The 24022-nt window shown below is 36.4% G+C and overlaps 1 protein-coding gene across 1 annotated transcript in view; it reads left to right on the plus strand.

Annotated features, from left to right (window-relative positions):
* Positions 1–24022, plus strand: part of cntn5 (contactin 5) — a 152357-nt gene that overhangs the window by 17458 nt on the left and 110877 nt on the right. Inside the window, 1 exon segment of the mRNA XM_032545882.1 lies at positions 22993–23112. Coding sequence (XP_032401773.1) covers positions 23058–23112 — 55 coding nt within the window. The 5' untranslated portion in view covers positions 22993–23057.

Genomic DNA, 24022 nt, shown 5'->3' on the forward strand with positions numbered 1-24022 from the left:
TGCCTGAAGTTGTTTTCTCTAACTTTTCTTGTTGTGTAGTTTGGCTTCTTTTTGCTTCTCCAGCTCCTTTATTTCTCTTCTTTTCTTATTTCTTCTTCTGAAGTTTGATGAAATTTTTGCGGTGTGCAGTTTTCCCTTTGGCTTTTCTTGAATTGTTTTTCTTCGTTATTTTAGCTAAGTCTGCATTCTGTTTTGTGATGCGTGTTCAGATAAGTGTCTGAACCTTTTATTTTTATTTTTCTGTATAAGTTTTCAGTTTTTTTCTTAGTTGAAAATGCTCTCAGAATAGTTTGTAAATCCCCTTTTCCATAGCAGAGTTCAGCTTCAATGCTTTTTCTGTTCACTTTAAATCTCCCACATATTGGAAAAAAAAACAATGACAGGTTACTCCATGTAGTTTTTGTTTAACTTGCTGGGTTTCACCCTTTTTATTTGGCACAGCTGGAGCATATGACCAAAGCATCATTCTCAAATGAGTAACAATATCATTTGCTCTAGTTTGCTGCTCCACCAGGTTTTCCTGGAACGCAATCCTCTTATGTTTTTGGCATTTTGTAGCCGCACAGCTTTAACTTCCCTCACTAGGTATCAGGATCGATTCCTATTTTACTTTTGCCTCAGACATGTACCAGAAAGTTGCACAACTTTTTCATTTAGCTTGTATCATTAGTATTTGGATTTTGCTTCTATCCTATCAAGTGTTTTGCTCAATTTATGCTGCGACTCAGAACAGATTCAGTCTAGTTGTTTTGTGATGAGCTGAATCTCTTAAGCAGCATCAAAGTTTTCAAAGTTTAGTTAAGGCATCTGTTGTTATTGGAGATTAAATCACCTTGTTTGCCACACTTTTCAACCCACTGTGGGGCAATAAAGCCTATTTGTGTTCTACTTTTTGATATTCTACTTGTCTTTTTAACATCTTAGTATCTAATATTTAAGTATATATTGTTATGGTTGACACAGATTCTTTATTTTCCTACCTTTGATATACCACTGCTTGTGGCCCAGTTGTTTGAGAAACTAATTCCTTTTGTAAAAGCCACTTTATCATTTATGAAGCAGATGGATGTTATTTGTGTTGACCAGAGCAGTAGAGATCCAACAGTGAGCTGAGAGAAAGTCCCCAGATCACACACTCATTAAATTTCAATTTGCTAGCACAGCTCATTTGAAGCATAAATGTGGGACACATTGAAAATGGTGATCTGCCCGGAAAGCGTAAGGTATTTAAATTTACTATGTGGACGAGAACTTCCACAAATACCTTTGTGAAGACCAGATTAAGGTTCAGAGCAACGATGTCCAAACCTTTGGTCACATGGACCAAAATCGTCAAGTCAAAATTACTTCAGGGCCAAAAACATTGCAACGCTTGAATTAAACATATAAATATTTATATTTGTTGTTAAAATGGGATGTGTAAATTATTATAGATATAAAACTTAAAAAGGGTTTTGTAGAAATCAGAATAAGAAATTTAGGCAAATTTTCTAGGTATCAACTTGGGAAAAACAAACAAAAGGATTTAGTCAATACGGAGCAATAAAATCAGGATTTGGGTCACTCTTTCTTAGAAAATGCTTTAGCCATGTTTGATAGGTTAATTAAAAGCAGATTTGGATGCAGCAAAGTTGGCCAACATTTTCTATTGTAAGAAGATTTTACTTAATGATTTTGCACTAATTAAAAATAGAAAATCTTCTTTTTTAGACTTAGAAGTTGTTGTACACATATGTGTAATTATGATTCTTCACTGATATATTAAAGTTCACTAAATCTAGTGTTTCTCTTAATAACTAGCTAGATGTCAGAGTAATGTGGGTTATGACTTATTCAGTGTAAGTCAGCAGATGCCTTTTATGGAGTATTGTGTTGTCATTGTTGTTTATACCAAATGAAGCGTTTTAAATGCTATTTATGTATATTATCTAGAAAAAATGAGCATGATAAATTTATGTAGTTAGAAGGTTTTAAGAATTGTGCTCTTTGTCAAACTGAGGCATTGGACTTCATGTTTAATTTATGATGAGAGAAAATTTTTTAATTATGGTACAACAATTAAGCAAAAAATTAAATGTGATTTATTAAAAGCTTATCCAGCATATTCTACAAAACCTGCTTAGAATTTTGTTGAGCATTAGCAGATGTAGCCCTGAAATCCACTTTAGGTATGTTGCCTTCTCATAGTTGGAGCAAAGCTATTTAATTCAGTAAAAATCAAACAAAATATGACATGTTTCTCAGATATATCAAGAAGGTCTGGGGAAAGTTTTTAAATATGTAGTGCAATCTTGTTTAAGAGTTTAACACAAATGTTGGCTGTAACCTCTTGAAACATGTTGTTCAAAACAGTTCGTTGTGTTTTGTTTGGCCCTCAATTTTGTTAGTGTATAAAGTTTTTTGGGGACAAAGTTGTGTATGTTGTCTTATCCAAGGATTCTTTAATATATGTTGATGGCGGAACGGCTGAGCTTCTGCTTTGAAAATGGCCTCCGTTTTTCCATTTTTTGACTACAGTAAAATATTTTTGTGTCTCTTTAAGGATTGTAGGGTTTGGGCATATTGCAAAATCACCATTTTATTTGAAACCATAATTCATTAATTTAATAAGTACCTATTTTAGACTTAAAATCTAATATCTGGGTACATAATAGTATGAGCATTTTTAATTATAATCATTGTGAGCAATTTAATCACATTTCCCAGTTTGACTTGAACATAAGTGCTATTATTAAAACTATTATTGTTATTATGACTATTATCTTTAGTCGTGGTAGTAAGGTGCACCTAGCTATGTAGCTAGTATTAGATATAGCTTTAGCTGATATTATTTGAAGTTCAGGTCACAGACTGCTGAAGACTTTTATTGTGAGTGAATTTCCTGTGTTGATGCTATGGAGTCTGTCTTCTTCAAAAATAAGAAAAAAGAGGTCTCGTGTTATTGTAGTCTTTGGCTGCCCAGGCAAGCAATAAACAGCCTCGGCCAGTGTGTTGGTAGTTTCATGTTGTTGGGGAGTTTAGCAGACACACCAGACCCACACTGAAGATAGCAATCATCTGGATTAAGGTTAACTAACTGGAGACACACTATACCATTTCTTTTTGCCAGGTTTTATCTCTGATTTCCAGTACCGAGTCTGCATCAGTCTGCTGCAGCTCAGGTCAGCTGGCAGGACGAGTCGGCACACAAATCTTGGTAGAGGGTGAAAGGACTGGAAACTGTGAGGGGAGAGGAGCGGTCAAATGTTTGAATTTCTTTAGCCACAAGATCAGCTGCAGTGGATTATTTTTTTCTTCAAGACCTTCCTTGTAACAATAAGTCAGTTATAATGGCAGTTATAACCTGTTTTTAATTTTCAGAAGCTTTTCTATTACCGCCACCTACTGGTGTTTTGCCGGTCAAATTTTTGCTGTTTTTAGTGTTTCTATGAAAGTTTGATGTGTTCAGTTGATTTGAGCTGGTTTGAGAAAGCCTGCAGTGTGTCATCCCTTTGCAAATTCAATTGTTGAATCTGTAGTCTTAAAAATCCATAAAGACAATGAAAGCCATGTAGACTGTCTTCAGCTTTTCTGAGCATTACTTGCTCTGCCGGAGGACTAAAAGAAAATGGGAAATCCTTTCTTGTAGAGTCATAAAGCTGAAAATATAAATATTACATTTGTTTACTTTAATTAAGAAAATGAAATGGCATGTCTAATGGCACACTACATGTTTCCTACTAAATGAAGAAAATCCTCTTTTTTTGTTTACTGTCTTTGTTGCACTCCACAATATGATGCAACGGTTCCAGGTTGTGTTGAAATTCTGGGAAAACTTGAATCCCTTTCAGAGTTTAATGTCCTCTCAAAACTTAGTTAAATATTAAGTTTGCACTGAGACATTTTCAATATAATATACTTTTATTGGTAAACCAAAAACAACCTCTTATAATCCATGGTTAATAACGTCTCTTCATGAATAATTCATCTATACTTGTAAATATGGTGGCCAATAATTCTCCATTTAACATTTCGAGAAGAGGGAAAATATATCCATAAAAGAGCAAACATTGGTGACTGCAGTCTTACTCCTGGAGAGCATAATTAGTTCTACATGACTAATCGGTGAATGCAGACAGGGCATTATGGATCTTTTAGAAAACTGAAAACAAATGCAGATCAATATCAATATGACCTGTTTTTATGTTTTTCAATTAAACTATGGTTGGTTTACAATACTGATTTGAAATGCTTATTCACACCAAGCTCTGTCTTAGGCTCAAACTGATTCGTAATGCTGGATGTTGTCTTAGCATGATAATACTAATGCAATATAGAAAAACAAAATTTTGTTTACATCTAAGCATTTAAAATCAATAAGTTTCAAAGCTGACTGGCAGTAACCTTCAGAGGGCAATCAAGTGAAAAAAACAAAATTTTTAAAAAGGCATTTATTATAAACTACATGAGCAGTTTTGAAGATAAAGAATGTCTGATTATCATATAATAAACTGTATTTAATTCAAGGACATTTCACGGAATAGTTTATAGTCTAGTCAAAAAAATCATTTAGGAACCTTAAGTGGTCATATTTGCTGTTGATAGTTTAGAAAAAACAGAAGAATGTTATTTACACAAAAAGCCTATAAATAAGCCCCACAGTGTTGCCTTGTAGTGAATCTGAATCCCGAGCTGAGGTCTGTCTTCACAGTTTCCATGTTCTCCCTCTGAATGTGTGGTTCTCACCAGGTACTACAGCTTCCTCCCACAATCCATAAACATGACTGTTAGCTTAACTGAGCTCTCTAAATTGTCCTTGGGTGTGAGTGTGTGCGTGCAGAGGTGTTTGTCTTGTGTGTCTCTGCGTCCTTCGATGGACTGGTGACCCATCTAGGACGTACTTCATCCCAGATCTGGTGAATGTAAAGGCCGCTGCAGTACAGTGCATGGTGATGTTAGGGAAACTAGCTGGAGAGCATTTGAGCTTTGTGACATGGTGCATTAAAAGTAGGCATTGACAGATGGGGGTCAAACGGGATGGACTTGGTCATCAAAGATGCTCAGGTCACCACTGTCACCACCTGCCTAAATCATTGACACAAGCCAGGATGGATCCATGCTTTAATGTTTAGGTCGGATTCAAACTTACCATCTAAATGCTGCAGCTGAAATCTACTCATCTGGCCAGGAAACATTTTTTTTGATCTGTTATTGTCCAAGTTTGGGGATTCCATTTGTAGTTTTGCACCAGTTAACTGTTAGCTGACAGGAGGAGTACAGTAGCACGTCTGCTAAAAATTTCATTGTTTTGGGCATTCATAGATGGTATCCATGGCTGAAGCATGGCATTAGCCATATCTACAATTTGAATAATTTGTTGTTTCAACAGACAATTGCGTGATTTTAATTGCATTTTTGACATTAGCAAATTATTGAAAAAGTTCCGTGCAAAAATGTTTTTTTTTTTTAATCAAAGGCGAGTAGTTAATTCAGAGGACTGTTCCTTCACTTGTAGTCTTTCCACTGAAGATAACACCTGCATGGGGTTCAATCAATTCAAGCCGCCCATCATAAAAGTGAAATAAAGCTGATGCGTCCCAAATGTGAAAATGTTAAAGGCTTAAGGTATGCTATTTAAAAGAGGCGTCAGATCAACATAATATGGGACTTCCTTTGAATTGTAATTTCATGTTTGGATAATTAGATGTCAACATAGCCATCTGCGACACTGCAAATGTAGCCTGTAGCACGGTGTGGCAAAATAAAACACCGAGAGGTGTGAATGCCGTGCGTTGACCCTCAAGCAGCAGCCTTAAAACTCACACCTGAGCTTAGTCAAGCAGACAACTTTAGTCTGCTTCGCTGGATCAAACGAGCATCTGGTGATTTGTTGGGATTGCTTTTTCTTTTATGTGTTCAAATCTCATTCCAGTGATTCTATTGTTTCCCATGACTCCCTTTTGCACCTCTATTAGCTGTCAAACATTCCTCTGCCCTTCCTTCCTCTTCACAGAGGGCCCTCTCTGAACTGTGCATCCTTCATCTCATATACTGGATTATTTCTGCAGCGGATGGTGCAAGTTCATTGGTTTCCATGATGGTCATGAGGGGATAGTGAGCAGAGCTGTGTTAATGCAAGCATCCCTTCAGATGGAACTTGCTCTGTTTACTAGGGCCTCAGTTTTCATCCTCAGCTCAGTGGATGCAGCTGTCATGGCTGGTGGCAGGGTATCATGTTCTCTAACGCTGCTCAGCATCGGGGCCAACTCAGCATGTCCATGGTGTTCAGCGGCGCTCGCATTCTGTGACAGGATTTGGATTTGTACTGACTTTTTGGATAGGTTTCAGCAGGAAATGGAAGAAACGTTCATAAATATAAATGAAACAAAAAATACAAATATTCAATTAAATATTCTATTTCTTGCTATTGTATTGCCAAGCAGTGTGAAATGCATTAGCTAGGAGGATCTCATTTACATGTTTAGAAGCTTTTGATAAACAACGGTTTCAATTAAGGTCAACATTGAAATACAAGCTTCTATTTTGGTTTTTATATATTAGTAAATCCGACTTTAGAGAAGTCAAAGCCTCACAAGCCATAAACCTCACTGCATGTCGCTGGTATACAGTTGCATGTGATTTAAAGTGGATGTAAAAAATAAATTTTATCTGGAGTTTATGTGTGTGTGGGGAGGGATATAACAATTACATAAAAAGTCAACCAAAAAAGACATTATCAGCAACATTTAGGCAATGGCTAAAATTGATCAGATCACATCACAACATAAAGGTGATTGCTATGTTTCAGGATCATCTCTCTTGAATGTAGAAATATGTTCAGAAATGCTCAGGAGACAAAACAAAGCAACGAGCAGGTATCATTTCTGATGTGGCATCTGAGGGAATATTATGTCAAAGCGCGTCATTTCTGCTGAAACTGCAAAAGCAGCACCGACCTGTTAGGTCACAACACCTCTGATGATGTCCTGTGATATGTGCAACCTGCAACAAGGACAAGGGGAAAACAAGGTGGAACATCTGTTCTTGTGGTGCAACAATGATTAGCAGAAATCAAAAACAAGTTCTGCTCGGTGGATTTGTCATTGATGCCATAAGAAAGACGGTGTACAATTATGTGTAAATAATACAATAATGCAGTCTAAAGAGAGACAAACTACCTGCATCCTTCAGTGTGTGTGACACAGCTCATCTGCCTTACCTCGCCCTGCATTTAAAGAGGAAATGTGAAAATTCAGCAATTTTCAACATTGTGACTATGACCTTGACCTATGACCATTTTTACAATGAAATCTAAATAACAGTGATATTAGGCTACCAACTGTCTTGATTTTTGACCGTTTCCAGGAATTGACAGGCTCATAGGCTGTTTTGATGTCCATCATGGCAGCGTGAGATGCTTTCTGGAAAACGTGACATCGCATGCAAAAGGTCAATAGACAAGATGGATGGATGGATATGTGTGTTACCGGGATCTATAGTTTAAAATATTAAGCTTTAAAAAGATTTAATAAAAGCAAATTATTTTTCTGTTAGACTGTTTCCAATTTTTCCCATATTTGATATAATATAGTTCTGCACTAACAATATGGATTTCTTTATTATTTCAGTAACAAAAGGCTTAATAAATGTTTATTTACATTTTTGTTTTGCAATAAATAAAATAAAATAGTGTTTGTTTAATAAAATCATTTTTAAATGAGAAAAGTTGCCAGTGACAGACCTAGTTTGCACACTCTATTTGCTTTCTTGATTTTTACTGTATTTTGGTTGGGTTGCTCATGTCCTCATAAATATACAAAATTACTCCCCGCCCTCCCCTTGATCCTCAGAAACTGCCGACATGATTTTCATTTTCATGGTTCAATAAATGACTGTCATTTCTCCACCCTCAATGATATACTGACTCTCAGGAGAGCTTCATAAGTTGAAGGTTTGATGACCCACAGCAAGGACAAAAGGAAGTTGGTTCAAATCTAAACTTTATCATGACAGAAAGACAATAACTCTAAATACATTTTAACATAGCGATAATGGGGAAACATCCAGAGAATCTGGCAGAGAAGGAAAAAAAGCATTTGATAATCAGCACTGGGAAGCTGGAATGAATGGCAGATGTTCAGAGTGCTAATGAACTACTGGTGTGGTAAGCTGGAAACTGGGACAAATGAATGAATCCCATAGATGGGAATTACTAGACAAAAAAAGCAATAAATTCAAATAAACAAAGAAGAACTACAAAAAAAAAAAAAAAAAGAAAATCACCAAATGACAGTGATTTCTTTTACATTGTAAGACAGTCCATTAAGCAGAGTTTGACATTACTATAATTATTACACGGCAACATATTTGGAAGTTCAGTCCATATGTTCATATCTGGCTATGAGTTTCTCCACATAGCTTCATAAATGAGCGACACCTTTAAAGTATCGTCTTCTTAAATTTAGCGGAGACACTGAAGGATTTCAGGGACACTCTTAAAGCTCACTTTGTCATCATGAGAGCCTGGCAGCACATGTAATTTTACCACTGTGGAAGGCGGTAGCGCTATTCAGGTGTGCTCAGTCTCATAGTGGAGACAATAACTGCCTGTGCTGTTCTTTCCTTTGGTAATTGTCTTTTGATTGAGGTCATCGGGACAATTAAAACCATTGAGGGATGAAAAGTGGTAGTGGGAGACTTTAGACAGCTATGCCAGGTGGTGCTGGAGATGAACAAAGCACACGCAGGAGATAATTGGGTGTGGGAAAAGCCGATGAAGTAAAGAGAGGACAATGTACAGAAAGTTGTGTACTGTTGTATGGCAGTTTATTAAATGTGTGATTTTTTTTTTCCTTTTTAAGGGTGCATTCACACCAGCCCTGTTTGGTCCGCTTTGAGTGAGCTATGCTTCATTTGTCTTGAAAGATTGGTTTATTTGGGGAGGTTTGAATGCAGAGTTGAAATCTGATGCAGACCAGAAAAAGCAAACTTTGATCCACCTAAAAACCTAGGACTCAGTTCGGTTGAAGTGAACTGTGGCACAGTTTGAATGCATATGTGAATAGCAAGTGGACCATAGACCACTCCCAGAATAGAAACCAAACTTTAGCGCAGGGGATTCTGGGTAAATAAACCAGAACAAACATGTGAGTTTAGTTCTAGCTGGAAAAATATCTTGTGGCCTTTTGCCAATGACAAAAAAAATCCTACAACTACTAAAATCTGATGCTACTCCATATTTGTTCACATTTTGTGACGAAGGACGTTGTTGTTTGTCTCTTCATTAGAAATTTTTGCGTCATTTACTTCAGCAGTTCTTGGTGCAGGTGAGGGAAGGGGTAAAGACGTTCTTCAAAGGGTTTGGTTGGTTTGTCACAGTGGAGCTGAAAATTCAATAAATGTTGCAATTTTGGCTCCAGAGTATCTGGCATGAAAAACACCCTTAAAGTGCTTAAGTTAACCAGAGAGTGTAATTGGTGATTTTGAGGTTCTCTGTGTTTTGGAAGATTTAGATTAAAATCATAATCCTTTCTTCTAGGTTTCATATCTAGCTGCTGTGTTGTGGTTTTATATCCATGTAACAAATGCTAAGTAGTAAAACATCTTCAAATTAAAAAATGTCTCACAATGATAAAGGTAAGGTTCAACTTTAAATAGGAGGGACAAAACATGAGGCCTAACGGGCAGTATGTGGTTTCCTTTAGTTTTTTAGGTTCAGATGAAAACAGATCCTGTCCCTATCAGGAGATTCCGGCCCATAGCACAGCAGACAGCCATTGATTACAAATAGTGTATCTGAATCCATAATATACTTGGAAACGCTAGCTATTATAGTCCAAGTGTCAGAAGTTGAATTGCATTATTCATAATGTCAGAAAAATGTTAAAAAAACATGACCTGTCAACAGTTCAGAGCCGAGGTTTTGCTTGTTGCATGATGACTCACTGTAAATCTGAAATAGTTGTTGATGAAAACAAAATGCATCACTCAGCCAAGCCGTGTCAAAAGCAGGTCAGTGGTTTTCCAGGCTGTCGTTTGTGACAAAAAAAAACTTGATCAACTATTCAAAGTGGGGAAAGGAAATGGTTTCTGGGCATGTAAACGTTGTTTGCCTCAGCTGTGATAGTCGTCTGAATGATGGTTATTAGGCCAGAGTTATAAAATAAATACTCATCTCTCGATATTCTCTGTTATTTATCTACTCTGGCTATTTTATTTTATATTCTTTTTTATGTTCAGGATGTGTTGAAAGTTCTAAACTGTCCTGTCTGTCTTTGCAGATGATGTGGAATTGAAGTCTGTTTCAATCTTTGTCTTTTGTGCATGTCTGAGGGAGATTTAAACCAGAAAAGGGGCTGTGATTACATTTAGATTTGTGTCAAAGATTTGTTGTGTACATCAATTGCTTGCAGCTGCTAGCAGCTCACTAAGGCTTTATGGGGTTGACACATATCCTGATTTATTAATGGACCAGCAGCTCCCCAAAAAACTTCAAATTTTAAAGTTGAAGGTAAGGAATAAACAGTCCTTTTGTTTTTTTTGACATTCTGTTTTGAGCCAGACCTGCTAAATGGTACAAGGAGCACTCATGGCTCTGGCAAACTGGACACACAGTGTGCCTGTAAAAAAACAAACAAACAAACAAAAAAAAACACATTGGAGAGTCAGTGTCCATGTTTTAAATTGTGTTATGTTGCCTCACTTGCTTTTTCAAAGTTCCAGTGATGTGCAGTGGAAAGTGGAGAGCCATGCATTTACTGAGGGGAGCAAGTGTTGTGTTGGTAGTCAATAGTTGCCTTCTGTTGAAACACTTAGCATTACATGACCTGGATTATTGATCTGCACCAGCATATGGTCTGTAAGTTCTCGGTGGAATTATTTTGTTTTCAGAAACACATTTGTAAAGAGTTCAGGATTGCGCCATATTATTTTCTTTTATTTTACACTTCGACCAGGCACAGCAAGAATTAACGAAGCCCCACCGTCACAAGATGGAAAACAGTTCTTCTTTTTTCTTCTGTTGGGACTGATCTTACTGGTCTGCTTATGCCGTGTTTAATGTCAGTGGAGACATGGGCCGATTTTAAATACTCATTATGATATCCTTGAGAAAATATCTTTTTTGGGGGGATTGTAGTCTGCCTATGGTTGTAGTTTGGCATTGGCAGCGGAGGAAGTGAATAAAGCCATTCAGTCTCTGTTGGCCACGCTTCCAAATATTGAGCAATTAAAGGGGATAAAGATGTAGAAGTAAATGTTTTAGACATGTTATTGCTGGCGAAGATGTCAGTTCAGCTCGGCACTTCTCTCTCTGCAGTGGGCGATGGTTGTTCATCAGGCTACAGCAGTAGTCGTTTCAACTTTTAATTCAGTTTGTTTACATTGTGCCAATTCCCAACATGGCTTAGATATGATTTTAACTATGACATTTACTTATTAGTTAAGTTTTAAAACTTACAGTAATTTTATAGGAGTCCATTTTTTTGGCGTTCTCTTTATAAAATAAAAACATTGACAGCATTGTTGGCAGCTCTTAGCTTCTTAATTAGTCTCCAGCTTCTCACTTTAAGATGTTTCAGTAAGTTTATTTTATCTGAATGACACCAATTTACAGCAAATATAATCTCAAAGCACTTTACAAAAACAACAGAATTAAAGATTGTGATTTAATTTTGGCACAAGGATCTCATTTGAAATGTTCCTACTTGAAAACTATGGCAGCCCACTTAGACAAATCAAACTGAAATGTTTTACTCTTATTACAAATTCTTTCAATCACAGATTTTTGAAACCTTTGTGTTTTGAAATCAGACAACAAAAAACAACATAAAAGCGAGTTCTTAGTTTTCTTAAAATCTTGTCACTCTTAACTTCTTGCACCCTGTATCCTCTCTCATCCTGTGAGATCAATGTGTCATTACTCCCGTACTAACCCTGATTTTTAAATAAATAATTTAATTATTGGGTGAACTAATTATCTTCGAGTTGCACAAAATATGGATTGCATTGCATTGATGAAAAAGAATTGAATTTTATAATTGATCTGTTTATTTTTCATGGTCTTCTCTTCCAAAGCATCAAAAACAAACCTGTAAGATTAGCAAAACCCATTTTGGTTTAGTTAAATTTAAGGATGCCGATTTTCCATTAGTTTTAAGCAACAAATAGTCAACAAGAGTGCACTGGTGAATAAAAATAAGCAGACATTTCTTACCATTCAGAAAAACAAATAAAGTGAATGATGAGAATTACCCTCTTAGCAAAGGCAGTGTTACATCAGATTATTTTGAACAACAAATTGGATATCAGCACACTAACACTTTGCCTCCCAACGGTGTGAAGCTGAGCATCAGGACTTAAATCACGATGTTATCTGGTGACCTTTTTGGAGCTGATCCAGCGAGACTGAAATAATGAGTTATGCTCTGGGCTCAGATGATTTCACTTTCAGACATTCAATAAATGTCCCCCTGTCTTTGTCACATCACCATGGGTGCTGCTGCTCTCAGGAGTTGTCTTTCCAGTGCCTGGTATCAGACTGACTTTCTACTCCTCAGTAAGGAAGAGAATCGGAAAATATGCGTTTACTCGATAACATGTAAATATGATCCAATTAAACTGTTAGACAAATGACCAGTTAGTTTGTTTTCTTTTGCAATACCCCTATTTATGGTCTGACGTCTCATCAGATAATTACAGTGTTGCTGTTTTCAGTTATTTTTACTTAATTCACAATACAAGTGGGAATCTTTATGTGACTCTTTATGGGGTCAGAAGTCAGTTTATACTGTAGCACATGTCTCATAAGTGTCAGCTTGTTTATGGTTTTGCTTTTGTCTCTTGCATTATGTGCAGTTTTTTTATTAGACAATATTAAATTTTACTGTCTGTATGCACAGCTGTGCAGGAGTCCTCCTTAGAGTCATGGCAGGCGGGTTGGAATAAAAATGATTAAAAATGCAGAGGGCTACACCTCTTTCATGTAATTAACAGTGGAAAATTACTGACAGGGAATACAGTTTCTGTTTTTTGTCGCTGCTGTTATTTTTAATTTTTTTGTCGTGGTGACTGTCAGCATTAGGCCCTCGGAACAAAATCCATATTCACAATCTCAGGATGTCTGGCATGTTTTTGTGGGATGTGAAGATTAACACATTTGTTTTGATTCACAGACATTTGCACATAGGATGTAAGTACAACAGGACAATAACTGACTGCAAAATCATACCGGTGATTACACTGCTGCTAAATCTAATCAGTTTTTGTTCAAATAAACAACTAAAAATTAAATACCTAAAAATAAATACATTATAGAAATAATGTATCACATTTTGTTAAATTTTCAACAAACCTGGTGTCAAACCGCCTGGGGGAAAATCCCTGGGTCTTTCTGAAGGGCTTAACTTCTGACAGCTCCATTCAGCGTTACTGTCTGTCACGGCTCAGAATGATTGACAGGCGTCTAGTCACGCCCCCTCAGGTTTGCGGGTCATTGAGGCTAATTTTGGTCAAAAGTAATAATAAATAAAATGCAAAAGTAATGAGCGTAGTTGACATTGAGATTGTGTTATAATTATTTGATAGGTGGGACACCATGCAGTGGCCCTCAGCAGAGTCTTGACAGAAAACTGAAAAACAGTGATATAAAATAATAACAGTCTTTATTTATGTACCGCTTACCTTCATGAAGTGCTTTACAAAGGCAGCAAAGAAAACATTTGGTCTTCTGATTTTGAGAGGTGGACAGCTTAAAACAGTGGGTAACTGAATATCAGGCTGAACTGAAACTTGAGTAGGAGATTGTTGATAAAAGTGTATCTATATAAGGCATTTAAATGAGGTCACTGATCTAGTTGACCTCCTTTCTGGAGGCATGGTATTCTAGCGCCTCAGGGCTCTGATTTCAAATGATCTGTCCTCTTTGAAAAAGACCAAAGGACCCTAACTGAGAACGTCAAAGCACTGTAAGGTCAGAAATTTGTATAGCAGCTGGGAGAAAGTCCTTGTGAGTAAAAGCTGTCATTTTTTGATACACAGAATCCGTCTACAATAATTTAATGAACAATTCTAAAAGGCACACAATGGCTTATTGTGTGTAAATGTGCCACAGTTTGGCACTACTATAAATCAGAAGTGACATTGCTTAGATGTTGATAGCAATGCATGCATCCACCAGTTGGTTCACTTACTTCAGTGGCTTTGTAGGTTTCCCTCGGCTCCAGCCTGAGGCTAACGCCATTTCTGAGCGAAAGTATCCTGGTGGAAGTGGGAACTTAACAGTGGAGGTGAGAAGTTTACTAGCTGAGGTGTTGGAAAGTTTTCTGCTACCTTTCTTAAAGCAAAACAAGTAGTTTTCAAATTCAAATTCAACTCATTATTTTGTAAAAACAAATACCTGCTCTGTTTTTTTTATTTCAGCCAAATTCTAATCCCCTAGTTTAAGGCTTACCTGCTGGTTGGTATATGTAGTTTCACTGGAAATTTGGAGCAAGGAGAAGGCAAGCTTAGAGTTAAAAGCTAAACAGAAGAAGAGGTCTCAGCTGCATGGTAGCTTGATCATGCAAGTGACAAAATGAGCTCATGTCTTTAACATTCACCATTAAATCCTTTTTATCATGTTTTTTGTGACTTGATGGTATAACAGGCTTAAAGTTGACTTAATGGTGGGCTAATCTGGAAAAAAAAACAATGTGACTTTACCAAACATCTCTCCTTTTTTAAATGAGTGAATTTGTATGTGGATTAATCATGCTATTAACAAGTTTTAAGTTCAGCCTTAGTAGTCTAATTGAATCCTCTAGTGTATGAAAACACTTATTTAGAGCTTATTGGCAGCAGGCTTGTCTGGGATATAAACACATCTCAAGGCAGTGCTTTTGTCTTCTTTTAAATCCACTTTTAAAACTTGACAGCAGATTCATGCAGTTTTTTAAGGAATATTTGCAGCCAATATTTACATAACATAATACATAATCTCATAATCTGTTTTTCTTGGTTTGGAAACCGTATCTGTTGATATATAACTGGTATTTTATTTCTGAAATATATTTTCTCCCAAATATTAAAACACAGAAGAAAATGTATCCAACCTCTTTTTGCAAGAGATTGGATATATTTTTCTGTTTAAAACAATCTAACAGAATTTTGTCTTCTTCTTTTTTTTTTTTTTACAAAAGGACATTTAACATTAGTGGCTGTAAAAATGTCTCGTTTGATCATAGGTTTTGGAGACCCTTCTCTTTCTCCATTCCTATATCCTATTTTTTCTGTGCTTGAGTTTTTGTTTTTAAATTTTTCTGTGATGCCTCTCATCAGTGACTGTCCGCTCATTGACCCTTGTCTCTTCAACACAGACTGTTGTCACATGCCGTCTGATGTCTTTATTTGGCAAATTAATCAACATAAATTAGAGACAAATCAAGAATTACTGCCTTTAATGCTTCAAAATAAGAGTCTTAAACGAAGAAAGTGGCTTTAACAAGCATCCGTCCTTTTTAAAATGTATTTATTTAAAAGGGCTCACAAACATAGCTAAAATTACTTCAGAGTCATCAAATAAATGCCACTGTTCAAAAGACTTCATTTTGATAAGAAACATTGTACTTTTCAAACAGTGAATCTGTCCTTAATTTCTGTTTTCAACAACTGTACAAAAATATAAATATAAAAACTTAAACTTACTGGAGGTAAAACTTATTCCATCTACACATAAAAAGGACTATGTCGTAAATATGTGGAAGCAGCACTAACAACTTTGACATAACTCAAACTGAATATATGTGAGTTTGTGCTTTTTATTACAAATGTTTTGACTTCTTTGGTCACAGGCTGCATATTTACAGTTTGTGATTATGTGTCGTGTTTGTTGCAGGACAAGAATAATTGCTAATTTATCTTATTGTTTGCCTGATGAAGCAATTGTTGTGATATGGACAATATATGCCCATGGTTTCCAATGTCACAATGTGCACAAATCACTGAACAAGCATGACGGGGGAATTAGCATCACATCACACCGTAGTGTCCTTCTGTTGCTGTGGCTTACACATATATTTAGCATAATTATTATGAAATGCTTACTAATGAGCAGAGGTGTAAGTGCTGCTGCAGTATTGACTGATTTTAATGTTTTTATCACTGAAAATACAACCAGCAGAGCCATTACTGGAATTCAGACGTTCATTATCATTCCTGTTTATCACCAGCTCTTCCTATACAGAGTTTAAATTTTAATTACCCAGACAACAGTTTTTACGTTGTCCTCATGTCAATATTTTATTTAAATCTTGTGCTTTATGACTCTTTCTGATTATTGTGATGCTTCAACAAGAAGGCACCGAAGCTGCTGAATAAAAAATAACACCTCATAAATTTTCCAGAGTGATGCACAGAATGTCAGAGCTGACAAACCTGTACAATACTGAACATGAAAATACAAGAAGTGTCTCTCTGCCATGTAGATCCAAATATCATTCATACAGCTTGTGGAACACCAACAGAACCACATTATGACAGCCTGTAGTGATATCGCCCTAAAATACACAATATCTCACAGCAAGTGGCTAATGAGAACATAGCTGCTGTGGGCGATGTGTTCAGGAGATATTTATGGCCTGGTGATTTATGTCTACTTTGCTTCATGTGGAACACTTCACGTGAGAATACAGCAAAGAGACACGTTGGAAGCATCACATTATGAACTGTGTGGACCTTGTCGTTCTCTTTGCTCTGCCTCACTAATAATGGTGTGGCTGAGCTGGGATGAGAGAAGTTGTGTAACTCGGCCCTACAGCCTCCTAAGGTACATACTTGGAGATATAACGGAGAGCTGCACAGTTATAAACTTGGTTCTCTTGTTTTTGCTAATATCAAGTTAAAATTACACATAGTTTGTAAATCATAATCTTCAGAATTCCCTTTGCTGTTTCCAATTGATGTTTGTGTCCAAAAATCCTGAGTTCCAGTTTTCTCCACTAGTATAGAGCATGGAGTAGTACTGCATTGCAACAAAATTGAGACAAATATTGACTATAAATATTGGTCGAGTTTTATTTATCGGACCGGTACCAAGTCATTAAAACATGACTAATCGGCCGATACCGATAATAGTTCTGCATTCCTACCTGCGAATATTAATAACCTACCGTTCACAAGTATACTGGCTACAGGAGCAGACATCTTGATTAATTACCCAGCTTATATCAGCTGGTTGTTCTTCTAGTGCTACTCTGTTAAGGAGCAGACTGTCAAACAAATTATGTGCAAGAAGCACTTAAAATGCTTCAAAGTGTTTGTTGGTGAGTTTATTCTGTCTTTGCTTGAGTCTTATAGTGTTATTCACAAGATTTTACTGTAATTATCAGCATGTTAGCAGCAGTAACTGTAAGTGCTGGTTTTCTAGATTGTGTTACACAATTTTGTTTAAAAACAAACATTTGTTATACTGTGAGAATATCACACTTCCATATGTCTATTGCCAAATATTGTTTGTCAATTTGTCATTTGTACATTTTCAGAATTGTAAAGATTATAAAAACAAATCAATATCACTTTCTGGAAACAAGATTGCAAACTGTAATCATTTCAGAACGTGTTTAAAATAAAAGAGTGTAAGCTTCTCCTGGCTGTGCTAGGAGAGCCAGGAGAAGGCTCTTCTAGCAGAAGCCTCTGCTACTTTGCATATTGTTTCTTTGTTTTCAAGAAAAAAATGTTTTCTTTAAAACAAAGAGCACAGCAGCTGGAGATCAAACAAAATTGCAGACCAAGAACAAAGAAATCTGAAGTGTTGTGTTAAATTTTAAGTTCATCCCTGGAATATTTCTTCTTTTTCCTCTTCATTTCCCCACCTCTTGTCAGCTGGTGTCTAAGGATTATTGCTACCTAACTCATCAGCATGACTGAAGCTGCCTTAGTAAAGGTGCATGAGATTTTGAAAAATATATCAGCTCAAGATTTCATTGAAGTTATGCCGAACTTGCAACAAGCACATTCATCTTGTGGAGTTGTAAAATAATGCATTAATGTCTACGTCTTGATGCGCTGTCAGTGTGTGACCCCAACTTGCTAAGTAAGTCTGAGCGACAGACGGGAAACAAATGATTTCTAAGGATTGTAAGAATACCTTAACTGGCTGCTAACAAAGCTAATGTTAGCATTTACTGCAAAGTTTGCACATCTATTATCCTTACATACACTATTTTCCTCTTACATCAGCTGTCATACTTTTATCAAATTCTTAACTTTGCAGCAATTCCTGATACCCAGCATGCATGTTACAGTGGAAAGGTGGACATCTTCATCTTAACGGGAGTGGAACGTAGTTGTGTGCAGATGGCCACATATTGCAGAGTGGCCATCTGCAAGAGCAGAAACTATCTGGGAGAGAAACACAGCAAAAAAGATGAACTGATATTAGTATAGTCCATGAAATAAAAAAAATATCATTGAATTTATCAACAACAATCGCTTATTCATTTTTTGTGTTGGATAGAGAAACAGAAAGACGGAGTCAAGTTATCATCCACAGAACGAACATGAGGTTATGAGAAGGAACAGCTCAGCTTTCTGAAAGGACAACGAAACATCTGACAATGAAATAGTCAGATGTTGTTTCTACAAGAGAAAACCTACAAACAGAACATAAAATAGGAAGAGCTGCAGATGATTTCCTATTGGTCCTAAACTAATAGGCTTTTTTTCTACATTTTAAATAAAGGTCTGGTTTGATAATGTCTTGTTCAAAATCCAAAACATTTAAACTGGATGATAATTGATCTGGATGGTTCTACACAAAACAGAGATCCTTTAAAACACGATTTGAGATATATGAAATTTTATTCTGCTCATGAAAACACAAAAGGAATATTTTTGATACATCTTGGCAATAAGACCATCTACAAATTAGGCAACCATCTCCCTAAAAACATGATATTTTAAAACAGACGGCAATTTGTCAAACCTTTGCTCTAAGAAAGCAAATGAAAGAGGTTGATCTAAAATTGTTGTGAAAATCTTCTCTATTTTGAACTCAGTGTTGTGTATCATCTTCTCCCGGGACTGGATGTATTCCTATACCTCTATTATTAGTACTTCTAGTAAAACAACAGAAAACTTTAAAGAAAAAACAACTTTCTTTGTTGTGCTGAGAACATCAACTGGGAGCTGATGTTGCTGATACTTGAAACCTCCGCGTTTCCTGAAGTCTGTGTGCAATCCAGAGACGTAACCACCAATTCAGTTAAATTAGTCATACTTTGGGTTAGCTGCAAATTTCTTCATTGATTTTTTGTTTCTTTTTGGCTCTGTGTTGTGATGCTCAAGACACATTGTTCACACCTCTTTTGTCCCTGGAGAAAACATTTCAAAACCAATGCACCCTAGAAAAAAAAGCAGTGGCTGCAATTTTCCAGGAAGGAACCATGGCCACACAGAGAATAAGGGAGGCATCTATCTATTCCACTCAGTTTTATAAAGAATAAATATTAGAATTTTTCCATCAAATCTATCTTTTGCTTTTCTAAGTATTCTGTAATTTAGTAGCATGCCCAGATGTTTTACTCGTTACAAGATAAATTATTTGTTTGACTAAAAAGGCTTCAATTATCACACAAAAATGAATAATTCTTGTCTTCCATTCAATTTAACATCATTAGAGTTTTGCTCAACAACTCTTAAGCACACATGGGTTTGTTTCATAATTTTGTGAACTCATAGAGAAAATGAGCCGATTAAAGACCACTAGTGGCTTCCTACACAAATCTGAAAAATATTTCAGAGCTGTTTACAACATTGTTGTTGGCTGTTGAATAAAATGCATTGACTTTTACTGTTGTTAAAGGAGCAGTATTATGTAAAATCCATACTTTTTAAGCTTTCTATCATGTTATGATTTTTTTCTCATAAAAAATATACCTGGAGTTTTGCGTTGATTCGTTCATGCATGTTTCAGAAATCCTTGAAGAAATGTTTGGTCTTACAAAGCTCTGCCCATTTCTACAAAGCTCCTCCTTTTATCTGCAGTATCCAACTCAACTTCTGCATTTATTGAACTACAGAAAACATATAGTTACTTAATTTTGCTATAAAATGGGAGTATGTGCCTGGAAAATACATAATACCCCCTCTTTAAAGGTTTCTGTTTCAAAATGAGGTCCAAGGATAAAGCCAGACTGTATTTTTAAAAATGTATAGTAATCAATCAGATTTATTTGTATAGCAGATTTTAGCAACATGCCAGTTCAAAGTACTTTACATCATTAAAACATAGAAAAAAAAACCTTTATAAACACACATAGTCAACAACTGTTGACTAGTCTTAGTAAGCTAGACTAAGTTGTCATACAACTGACAGGAAACTGGTCATTTCAGTCATTAAGGACTTAGAGTAAAATGACCTGTGAAGTTCTCTGTTTCTTTTCTAAAAAAAAAATTATGGTTTTTTGTAAGATGAGAAATGATGTCTGATAAAAAAAAACCGCATGAAATAACAGAGTGAATACATATAACGCAGAATAACTACTACAGCCCAGCTGACCCTTATTCTCTCAAAGAGAAGTTATAAAGAATGCCTGTCATGCTCCTGCCCCTGCTCTGCCTCTGAATATGCATTTCTTTTTTTTCACACGCCTGTTTGCTAGCGAGATGATAAAGAAGTCACGGTGGAGCGAAAGTGTGAGCACCTTTTCCAAAAAGGAGACCGCTGTCAGACAGCGGTCTAGACAGATGACCTTCAGCTGTTTAATTGTTTACATCAGTGAGCAAAGAGAATGAAAACCGAGATCGTGTAAAAAATACAACACTGTCCATAATTTTTTCTCTTTAATTGAAAATGATTACATTTACAGAGAAGTTAATTAACTGTGGCAAACAGAAATGGAACAAGTGAGTAATCATCTATTTGCTTTATGTCTTGCTGTATATGTGTTATTTCTATATACGTTATGTGTTGATTTCATCAAGATTTAATACTACTGTGTTTTGTAATGCCTAGACAAATATGATTGTTTAGTCACTTTTTGGACATGGACATTCTTCTGTCCAACATTACAGCTTTTGGTGCCACTTTATGTATGACCTAAATAGTGCTTTGAAAAAATTACAGCTGCTATTTCTATTATTAAAAAGAAAAGGGAGCAAATTGAAGGTTCTAATGAAAGTTTTTTTGTTTTTTCAGATGAATGGGAAAACAGTTTTTTCTATGGAAACAAAATTAGAGCGTCTGCAGAATACGCAATAATGTTGAAATAATGTCTTTTAACACTTCACATTTGAATTGCTTTGCAGCACTCATTTTTGGGGTTTTTTTGGCAATCAGTTCAACCAGAGCACTGGGAAGTTATTCCAAAACATTTTAAATTGGCTGCGACAAGTCATTTAAAAGTAAGAAATGTCAAATGCCACAGATTATCGTGCAAAGGGCAGACTGTTAATACTCTTAGCAGATGATTAGATGGAGCATCTGTCAATCCCGCTCTGTCGTGAGCCAAATTCAGCCGTCAGATCAACGAGACACTTCCCGCGGATCTTGTCAGTGAATAGGAGTTAGCCCTAATTCCCTCCCCTTTCCTAGATGCAAGCACAAGACACAGAAACAAAAACCTTTTTTGTGTTTGAAACTTGTGTTTTTCTAAATCTGAGCAAAGTCCGGATACCTCTGAAGGAAAACGAATAAATGAAACCGACAAGCAGAAGAACGTCTTGGTTTGGAAAATGATAAACAACTGTGGAGAGACTTGTCGTTTGAAAATCAGTGTTGTCAGTGGAAAAAACTCACAACAGTTTTAAATTCACTGAAAAATAGGAACGTTTTAAATTCACTGAAAAATAGAAAGCCTTAGAAAAAGGTGTTCTTAGCAGATGAACTATTTAACATTTTGTCTCTTTCTAACCTATATGATTTTATGTATTTTATAACAATTTTATATGGGTTGTATTAAACAGTTGACAAAATCCCCATTTACTTTGATACCGTAAATAGAATCCAGTACAACCAGTTCCCATCAGATAGGATTTTATTAGTAAGACGTCCTTTGTGTAATGTTCTTAAGAACGTTATTGAAGAAATTGCTTAATGAAGATGAAGATGAAGTTTTTGGAAAGTAACAAATAAGTAAAGTGGGCTTATTAACAATAACCCAAGCTTTAGATCTAATGGATCACTTTTAAATCCAGAATTGGAAAGAGAACATGGGCACGATGTACGTAGTATTTTGTGTTGGTCTATCACACACGATTTAAAGGAAATACATCGAGGTTTTTGGTTGCAACAAAACAATAGATGTTTCCACATCTGACAGTCTGGTAGACTTGGTCTGATTTGGGACCAAAACTGCAACATTTGCTACATTTTCAGCTGCTGTGGTTCTTTTCCACACCGCACTGTGTAAAACGAACCAAACCCTCAGAAAAAACTGTCAACACTGTCGCCTGTGGTGGCGCTGCACCAAGAAGCACTGAAGAAAATGACACAAAAATCTCTAAATAGGTCACTGAGCATAACGTCCTCCATCACAAAATGTTAGCAAAATTGGAGTAGCGTGAGATTTTAGCGGTTGGAGGATTTCTCTTTTGTCATTTTCAAGAGACCACAAGCCATTTCTCCCATGATTCTACCAAGTCATAGTCACCATCACCATCATTATCATATGTAAAAGAGCATGTACTTATTCAGTGAGTCCATCATAATATTCCTCATTCTGCCATACAAAATATTTTCCTGTCACAAGCTATTCATGCTGTGTACTTGGCACATACATGCTTCTATCCCGTAGTCGTGTTAATATGACTATAGAATGAGTGCCAATCGCAGTCTCAAAACTCAAAACATTTGATTTTCCTCAGCACAGAACTTGCTAAAAGAGGCAAAGTGATGAGACTGAATATAAAAAGGAAACACTTCAGGGATGTAAAACCTTGTTGTTTAAGATAAAACTGGAAAGTGGGAGCTGTCTTCCACTGCATAAGTGATTTATGTCCTCTCACCTACAGTTTTTTTCCTTCTCACTCTGTTTACAGGCGTGGCTTTCATGAAGAAGCTGACCTGCTAACATTCTAGCAGAAGGGATCCCTCTTCCACAAGTATGGGGTCTCCATGGAAACCATTTCTCATCCTGTCTGTCATCAGTGGCCTTTCAGGTAAGGAATTCAAAAGATAGCGTCAGAGATAATAGGAAATAAATGTAGTGAATAATCTCCTTAAGCACTGGCATTACAGCTGTGTAGTATTCATTGAACTGTTCAGATGATGACAGGGGAGTTGCACTCTGTAAAGGTGACTCAGTTGAGAGAATTGTCCTTGTGGATGAATGGATGAAGGAGGAAACTTTTAATTCTTGGACAGAAGGAATCTACATCATTTCAATCATGAGCTTAGCTTATCTGGGAGGAAATTGAGATAGTTTAACATTCCAACTGCAGTTTGTTCTTTTGGTCTCTGACAATTTGACAACTCCTGACTAAAAATACCTTCCTTCTCTGTTCAAAAAAATGGAAAATGTCATTCAGTTTCATTGACAAACTACCTTCCCGGCCTTTGGGTGCCGGTAGCAATTAAAACTGCAACATGACAGTGCTAATGTTCCATCTTTAATGCTTTGCCTTCTCATTTTCTCAGCGTGATTCAGAGTGAGTGCAGAATTTAAAGCTCAATTGCCTTTTCTCGGTCAGTTCAGAGGCATGTGTTTGCCACTCTAATGGATTTTGCCCTTTAAATGGTTCTTTTAGCCCACCAGAGGAGGGTTATGCACTTCCGTGGCTCTCTCCGAGCTTCGTTTATGGGACTCATACAAACAGCTCTGACCTCTCTTTTCCCCTTGTTAAACCATACTATTAAATGGCAACAACAGTTTCTTAACTTTTGAGCCTTGTCCTTCGAGACTGTTGCATTCTGCGTAAATAGTTTTTGTTTTTAGAAGAGAGAGAACAGATTGTTTCTTGTTTGTGTTTTTCAAATGCCAATTGCCAGTTATGATGTTGGTCCTACTAACCGGTGGCGAATTGGAACACTTCCTGGTAATTTCTAGTTAACCAATTTGTGCAGCTCAGA

The sequence above is a fragment of the Xiphophorus hellerii genome, chromosome 18 (genome assembly GCF_003331165.1).
Source record: "Xiphophorus hellerii strain 12219 chromosome 18, Xiphophorus_hellerii-4.1, whole genome shotgun sequence".
Taxonomy (NCBI): Eukaryota; Metazoa; Chordata; class Actinopteri; order Cyprinodontiformes; family Poeciliidae; genus Xiphophorus; species Xiphophorus hellerii.